The sequence below is a fragment of the Poecilia latipinna genome, unplaced genomic scaffold (assembly GCF_001443285.1).
Source record: "Poecilia latipinna isolate Pla-1442-1.1 unplaced genomic scaffold, P_latipinna-1.0 Scaffold6, whole genome shotgun sequence".
Taxonomy (NCBI): domain Eukaryota; kingdom Metazoa; phylum Chordata; class Actinopteri; order Cyprinodontiformes; family Poeciliidae; genus Poecilia; species Poecilia latipinna.
This window is the reverse complement of record NW_015112622.1, coordinates 178,262-187,134: the sequence shown is the minus strand read 5'-3', so window position 1 is coordinate 187,134 and position 8,873 is coordinate 178,262. Positions and strand designations below refer to the sequence as shown.

Genomic DNA, 8,873 nt, shown 5'->3' with positions numbered 1-8,873 from the left:
CCTGTCGGCGCCGACAGGTTGGTCATAAGAGGGTTTTAAACAGCAAAATCGTAAATGTACAATCTGAATAAAAACTATGAAACATAAATAAGGTAAGTACATAAACATTCAGCCCCTTCAAAGTGACTGACCTAATTCAACAGAGGTCCAGCCAGTTGGTGCTAGTAGTCCAACAGTAAGTGGAATGTAACTGCAACTTTTTGTAAATGTAACTTTTTATAGAGACTGTACATTTACCTCATCTCACGTATACTTGTATCTTTTAAATAGTTGTGTAACCTATATTATATACTTTTTTAAAAACGTGAATAAGTCAAAGGAGTAAAAAGCAGAATGAAGATGAGGCTCATGTCCCACTAACAGTTTAGAGACTTTCCAAACAGAGTTAATAATGTTCACCATTGTTGCTACAAGTAACTCAGATCCCGCGCTACACAAAGTAAATAATTGAAGCTTTCTAAGGGAAGGCTAATTTTGGTATAAAAAAAATGTAGAAAGAAGGAAAAATGTTTGGGTTGCAAATCCAAGGCAGAAAAAAGGGAGTCTCTACCTAATGTGAAATATTCAGAACAACACAAACTTTAGATTAGCTTTATGATTTATCTTGTTATAGTTCACAGCAAAAGACAGAAACTCTAACACACACTCTTTGTTGGTCGTCTCCTTTGAAACAAAGAACATGATTCAACTCTTGCATTTAAACTGTGTGATCATAGGGCTGCTAAATAATTACTAAGTACTGATTTACGGAGAACAAACAGGACAAAAAACAAGTAAAAAAAAAAAAAAAGCACGACTGGTTTACGACTTTGAACCTAAAAGGGACGGCTGATTAAAACAACCTTTATCTGAAAAACTACACCACATTCTCTTTAATGAACATCCTGCCTGACCAAATTTTAAATTGTCTTCATTCCTTCTCCCATCAGTGTCCCATAGGTAGGAAGAAACCATTGCGGTATTTAAGCATTTCTGCCCGGACTCCCTTCAAAACCACTGGGATGAAAATGTTCCAGACCCAATCTGTACTCGGCCGCCCGCAGACACACAGCACGGCGCATTAGTATTCAGACAACGTCAGATCTCTGGGCCAAAACACTCAGTGGACAAACCCTGACAAGCAGACACACATTAATAGCTATTCATGAGTGAGAATCGGGAGACATGCTCGAATTGCCACAGCGCAGGGACTCTCGGGGAGAAAATATTCATCACACAATTGGTTAAAAAACATTTTTTTATCATCGGAAAATAACTCAGTGTTTTTCTCATTACAGGCAACACATTCTGCTCAGCAGTAGATTACTGGAGCAAGTATATAATGCACTGTGGGTACTGGAGCAAGACAAAGCTAATTATTAAGAGGCAAGCAATAACACTGACACATCACTAAAGCAATAGTTACAAAGTGCTATCAGCCAGACTTTTAAACTCTTTCCATCTTGTGTGTTTACTGTTTGAGAGAGGTGTTGATACATCCCATTAGTCTGTCCAGTGTTGCGCTTCCCTCGCCCATCGCCTCGGCTAGCACATTGTGACATGTCAGCATGTTGCAGATGAAGCTTCTGTGGCTTTTAGTAATTTCTTATCAGCTGTCTTAAGTCAAGCAACGCAACAAATACAACTTAAGAGCGGGTTAAAATTTCTGCTTTAAGAGCTGCATAAATTTGAAGGTCCTTTTAGAAAAGCGGAGCGACGACAGCATGTAGCCCAGAGAGACTGAGCCATTAACCGGTGGGAAGATTAGGCTCTGTCCCTACTGCAAAAGGGAAAGCACTCAGATACTCAAGCCAACTGAAAATCAATACATAAATCAATAAAAATAAATCAATTTAACCCTGAAATTAGCATGAAGGAAGCCCAGAAGGTTTTGAGTTTGGACATTAGCCTACAGAGGAAACTTTGCGACAGCCTCCTGAATATGAAGACAAAAGAAGAGCAAACAACTTTATTAAGAGCAACGGCAAAGAAATCAGTACAACTTCAGAGGTACATAGGGAGCTACTGGTAGTTTGTTGGCTTTTGTTTAAAATTAGATGATTTAAATCAGTCGCGCTAACTCTAAATCATTAATTGTAAACATTAGTTCCACTAGCGCTAAAGCACTACACCAACAGGGTATTTAGTGGAAGCTAACATGCTATCTTCAATTCAAATTACATCTGCTCTTGAAAGACTTCAAACTTCAAGCACTTATTTCATTTTGACATTCTAATTTTGTATTTTCTATAATTCCTTTACCCGTTGTATTTATGTTTACATCTTATCAACTGTTTGTTCCTGTATGTTTCTTCTTTAAAATATAGTTAAGGAAAAAAATGGGAGAATGTCAAGGGAGGAACTGCAGTAAAAAAAAGTCTTCACCCACCTTAAAATAACAAATGTAAACATCCAAGTACTTGAAGAATTCAACACAGACGACAACAGAACGTTTACATCACAGCCAAGAACAATTAGCGCTTTAGAATTTAACCCGGAAAAAGAATTCAGGGGAAGCTAAGTGCGCTAAACGTTTTCAAAGTTAGCAAAGGTGCTACACAAAAGAAATTAGAAGAAATTAGCTAATCTGTTAGAACTTTAATGGATTAGCTGAAGTGTGCCCACCTTTGCCTTCAATACTCTCCCGTCTTTTAAGATTCGGTTCTCAATAAAGACAGCCAAGGTGCCAGCAGTGATAATTATACCTCTGTTTCAGAACCTCGTGTGAAAAACATGTTCAGGCTAGTAAAACAGGCTACATCAAACAGCGGCGGTACACACAGACCGATGCTGAAACTGAGAACAGAGGAAAAGGCAGACGGAGAATAAAAAAAATCTCTCCAACTCTTCATGACATAGACTGAATTCCGTAGGTGGAAATCAAACATAAGCTTTCTTTGTGTGCATGAAATAGTTCATCCTAGCCTACCTTTAATATCCAATAAAGACGAGCTGTAACTACTCAGTGTGACAAGGAGCAGGGAAAGAAAAAGCAGAAGAGAGGCACAGCATAAAGAAGGACTTACCAACTAGAGATGAGTCACCTGCAATGAAAGAAAAACAGAAAAAAAACAGTGGATTAGTCTAAAGGGTATAGCAAAAATATTGTTCACACCTGCTCATCAAAGGGAAAGTCACAACTAAATGAGATATAATAGCAGAGTGAGAAAAAGGAAAGTCAGAATGCAATTAACATTTCATGTCTAGGAGAGCGCCGTTTCACACATAAGCTGCAACACAAAGCTGCTAATTGAGACGGTGGAGGGAAAACAACCGCTCATCATGTCCTGACGGCAGCGTTCATATTTTCCTTGTGAGATAAGACTTAAAGGTCAGAGGAAAACCTTTCAGGCAGCAGCTCTCCTCTCTTTACATTTGACATTCATCCACATAAGAAACTCATTATGAAAGTCATTTTGTTAAAAGAAGCGTCACGGTAAATGGGAGACTCCCATACATGTTGGTTTAGTCGAAACAAAAACATTGAAGCATGGTACACAGCCACAAGTTTAAACAAAATCTCATAAAGGGAAGAAAAAGTTGATGATGAATAATATTAATAATACATCATTTGTTAATAAAAACAGTGTGCAAAAATAAATCACTCTACACAGAAAGACATATGTGGTAAATAATTCATCAGCTTGTACCCAGTGACTTCAATTAAGTTAAAAAACAAACACAAACAAAAAAACGTTCGTGGAAAAAGAAAATTAAAGGTCATAGCTCATCATCCAAGTGTCTTCAAAGAGTCATTGTAGACGGTGATGGTGTGAGCAGAGTGGATCTCCAGTAGCAGTCAGTCTTTCCTCAAGTCTGAAGAGACCTCTGACTGAAGAATGTAGTTACACAACAGTCTTGTTGTCACGAAATGTTACCGGCTCAGTTTTTGAACAGCAGAGATGATAATCAGTAGATGAAAATCAGTTGTTGGAAAGCACAGCTAATCCATCTCATTTGCTTTTGCTGCACCTCTGTTTATGATGCATTCACACTAGCCCTGTTTGGGTCACTTAGGTCAAACTTTGATTAATTGACCTAGAATGTCCGGTTGGTTTGGGGAAGTATGAATGCAAACTCTGGTCTGCCTAAAAATGCACATCGGAAAGCCAAATGGATGTTCAAAAGCAGAAAGTGGTCTAAAGCACACGGCATTCTGGGTATATGCAACCTAAACAAATGCGCGTGTCTAGCACCAGCTTAAGAAATGACTTGTGGACTTTTTTTTACAATTATTTTATTATTATTATTATTATTTACAAAGATTTTACCAGTAGAATCTGATACCACTTTATTTTGGTTTGCATCTTGTAGAGAAGGAAGTTGCATTTAGTGTCTTGTTTGGAGGATTTGGTGTCATTTTTTTCAGTGGTTCTTGATGCAGCACCCCCACAGGCGAGGAGGGGAACAGGTTTATCAAATAGTTTAGATCCTTTGATAAACAGGGTAGTGTGAAAGTGAACCACACCAGCTGAAAATGTAACATATGTTGCAGTTTTGGTCCCCAATGGAACCGAGTCTACCAGACTATCAGGTGTGAGAAGAAATTGAATCCTGGCAGAGAGATATTGGAGTCACAGATATGAGCTTTCCCCTTTACGGTTGATCAAAGAGATGAACTGAACTTCTTTCTTCTCTCTCTGCCTTTTGGTCCCACTCTGCATTCATAAAGCCTCCTTTTCAACTCCCCAGTGATTGAAGGTCGTAGTTCATGTATTATTTTAGAATCAGCTGCTCCTAATATTAAAAACAATACCAGCTTTTAAAAAAGTAACAATTTTCTTGTATTCTTATGTTTGTTTTGGATTTCTTTTTGTTTTTTAAATTCCTCCATGGCTCCAAATGTCTCGAATGTTACCGCATTGGAAGAAAATCCCAACCCTTTAAACTACAGACTCAGAGTTCCTTTATTTATTATTTAGTGACAACATTAGACCCAGCGGACCCCAGTAGGCTGCCATGCATATTGGCACGATTGATGCCATTCAAAGCCCTTTGGCGAAAAGAAGCTGTTGGGGTCCCAATGCATGAAACAGAGGAGCCGAGCAGGGATCCCAGCCAGAGTAGAAGCACCAAGGGTTCGTCTTTATGTTGCAGTGCCAACCGTATTCTTGATCTAAGGTCCAGACTGAGGAGCAGAGACAGAGCTTAAATGTCTGAAAGAGCAGAAAAAAGGCCACTGCAGAAATAGTAGAGGACACCTGAAGTCTCCCAGGCCTAGTTTGTTAATATCCTGGACTGTGACAGGGGTATCTCCACATCCTGCATGATATCCGGGCACGCTGCTCCTTTTGACACAGAAAAACATTCCCCAACACACGGCGTACTGCCAATGTCGGGAGAAGGCAGGGGGAAGCAAGTCCGCACGCATGAGACGAGGAGGCAGAGACACTGGAACGGACACGAAGAAGAGATAGCTGCTCAAATATATCTCATCCATCATGTCTCCTCAACTCTCCCAGGCCACCGTCAGCCACCGTGGGAGAAATAAAGTTGTTGCAAGGCAAGATACCAGTCTCTAAGTAATATAATGTCATGGCAGCCGGGTACAGACACAAGGCTGTGGCAGCCGCCATCACGGCGCAGGTCACAGAGCTGGGGTAATCATGTTTTACTGAGGACGTATTCTAGAGAGCTGACAGGACCCCGAGGAAAACCTATAAAGTCTCTAGTGGGCCCTTCAGGATAGTAAATAACGGCAGCTGGATCCCAGAAGAACCGTAATACTCACGAAGACGTTCCTTGAAGGAAATATACCTGAGCCGAGGCCGCTGAGCTCCGGGGACGTCGAGGACTTTAGTGTGCTGAGCCAGAACCTCCTTGTAGAGCGTGGAATCCATCATTAGATCAAACGATGCAGCATTACCGTCTCTCTTTTGTCTACAGCAGGCAGTGATCCCCGTCTGCCACTTTGCGTTCCTCCTCCTACTAAACTCAGCAGACATTTCCCTTTTCCTATTCTCTTATCTGGAGGTATTTGAAAAAGAACGTATGGAAAAAGCTTGACTCACTGATATCTTTTTATTATTTTTTATGTTCTTTGATAATCATTCATTTATTATTTTATTATTCATTCTTTGATAAAACTGCTCAGGGTATTCTTTATAATTTGATCTTTATTTAGCTGATAAAACTTATTCTGCTCAGAATTAGTATGCAAATTGAACATGCTGCATCTTCATGCAGATCACGTGAACAGGGCGTGCTTGGCTCTGGTTGACTTGGGTTGGGCTCTGATTGGTCTGCTGGTTCACGCTCTCAGCCCATGATTGGCTCATGGTCAGAGAGCGGCTACCTCTGATTGGATGGCTCGCCTGCAAGGATGGAAATGGCCATTCCCCCTTTGCACGCAGGCAAAGGGGGAATGTTTAAGAGATAAAATATGAAAAAGCCCGCGGTTTTTGTCAGAGTCTGCTGTGGATCACGTTCGAATGCCCAGCTACGTTGATGCTCTAGGTCGAAGGCTCTCCGGCCACGTTTTCACGAGGTAAGCGCTGATAACTTGAATGAATCGAGCATCACGTGTTTAGTCAGAGTGTTTTGTACTGTATTCTGTGGGGAATAAATCGAGCATATTTGTTCTAGCAGTAACAGTGTTTGATGCATGTTATTTTGCTGTATTCTGTGGGGAAATAAATCGAGCACATTTAATTCTAGCAGAAACAGCGTTTGGTTTCGTTATTGCCGCCGATCTCCTTCGACCCTGATTTAAAATTTCATAAAACACTCACAAACCTAAAAACATTTTTTCTGAGTTTCCATCTTTTCAGACACATAACCAGGTGCCAAACACAGACAACAGTCTGCAAAAGAAAAAAAAACAGTAACCTCTCCATCGAAAGTACCGTAATTTAGAAGATTTTGTAAATGCTCTTTATTGCTTTTGATAATGTAATAAAAAATGGAAGCTGTGCTGACACCATTTGATCTCAGCTTTTTTCTCTGTCATTTCTAAGTAATTTGACATAATTGAACCAGTTGGTCTTGTGATGTACACTTCTTTTGGTGCAAAAAGAATTGAGGCGAATCAGGTGGTTATTCAACTCAACTGCTATTAAACACATTGTAAAGCGCACTACTGAGTTTTTTTAAAAATTCATGTATAACCTGTGTGTGTACGGGTCTTTAAGTGTGTGAGAAAGAAAGCGTCAAAAGAATAAAAACTGACAGCTAAAGAATTAGAAAATATTATTGAAATTCCCAACGCTAGTAGGAGAGGGAATATATGTACAACATACATTCATTAATGAGAACGGATTTAGTTCTATATGTATTAAAAAAACGATAGCAGCTGACATCATTTCTTGGGATTACTTTTTTTACTATATAATTTCTTTAGAGTTGCGCTGGCAAAGGATTTATGCTTCTTTTTTATGGAAAGTAAAGGCGAGGAAACAACGCATCTGAATTCAGTGAAAAACCTCAGAATGAATCACACTCAAACCGTTTCACAGGAAATATTCCATATTCCCAACAAACCTGTCAGTTAACATGAAACGGCAGAAGAAAAAAAAATAATGAGGTGGCATGTGTGTGAAAAATAAAATTCCTTCAGGGATCAGAAAAGTTTTAACAGAACTGTATGAAGTCTAAAATAACCTATTTAAAAAAAATATTTCTTTTCAAAATAAATCAGAAAATATATAGCTTTAAAATAGCTGCTTTGCTGTGTTAATAGTAATATTTAATATTTTGATCAATACATAAATACATATCTAAAATAATTACACATCGACAATGGGGGAAAAAATCCACTAAATATTTCCTTTTCACCTCTTTTTGATACATTACTTAAAATAATCAAAGATTCATTTAATATTAAAATAATGTGTAAAACACATTCATCCTAATAGTAGCTGGTTGTACAGATTTGCTGGGTTGCTCTGGATCCCTCTGGAAAAGCTTTTAGCTCTTTCTTTTGGACTGCTGTTATGATGCATAAGCATAACCATAGCAACAAGGTACTATTTTTACAACTTTACAACTGAAGCAGCTGATTAGCAGCTGAAATAAAACCTGAACTACAACCTGATGGATGCAGAGCAGGACCAAAGAGCAGAGAGAGAAGGAAGTTAAAATCATCAAAGATCATATAGTCGACTCCAGTCTGTGACTTTGTAACCCTATGACTTAAAAGAGATATAAATTAGAGCGGCAAAGCAAATGTGGTTGATTAGCAGTGCTTCAGTCAGAGGCATTTTAAGATTTGTTGCAAGACTGACTGCTACTGGAATCCATTCCTGCCCACTGCGACACTTGGAAGACATGAGTTATGACTCTTAATTTTCCTTTGGAATAAAAATGTATTTTGAATTTAAATTAAATCTGAAAGATCTCCAGAAAGTGAGCTGTTGCTCAACATGTTTTAGTAAGAAGCAAGGAATAATGGGATGAAGTGTACATGAAATGGATGTCATAGTGAATCTGTGTATTAAATCATGAAGAATTTGGGCCAAAATCTAAACCCACAGTCTCACACTGACAGAACAACATTAATTACTGAGTTCTAATTTTCTCCATCACTGAGCAGACAAGGAAAAGCAGCTGGGATTCTCCCTTGATCAAAGTACTATAACTAGTGGCGTTTTGCTCCACATTTGAGTAAAAATAAAGAGGAACTTTTGGCTTGTGTAATTTCTGTAGTTTTTCTGAGAAAGACAAAAAAGTCACAGACATTCACTACAATACAATCATGACTGACAACCTTGGTTTTGTGAGATTTTCAAGTATCAAAGAATGACAAACCCAAACAAATGGATCAAATTGATGGCGTAGGTTCAATCAAGATAGTGCAGTCGGAGCAATAAAAATAACAGAAGATACTAAGCATCACAGACTGGAACATTTACTACGACTTGAGGTTTATGTGGGAACGCATTGATGTCTGACAAAGA

The 8,873-nt window shown here is 38.8% G+C and overlaps 1 protein-coding gene across 7 annotated transcripts in view; it reads right to left on the bottom strand.

The window, feature by feature from the left end:
- nrxn2b (neurexin 2b) overlaps nucleotides 1-8,873 on the bottom strand; it is an 825,611-nt gene that overhangs the window by 661,794 nt on the left and 154,944 nt on the right. For 6 of the 7 annotated variants that reach the window (XM_015016195.1, XM_015016655.1, XM_015016584.1 and 3 more), the window contains one exon: nucleotides 3,006-3,023. The exons of the other annotated variant lie outside the window; for it this stretch is intronic. In XM_015016195.1, coding sequence (XP_014871681.1) covers nucleotides 3,006-3,023 — 18 coding nt within the window. The remainder of the gene's footprint in view (nucleotides 1-3,005; nucleotides 3,024-8,873) is intronic. 7 annotated transcript variants of the gene reach the window in all.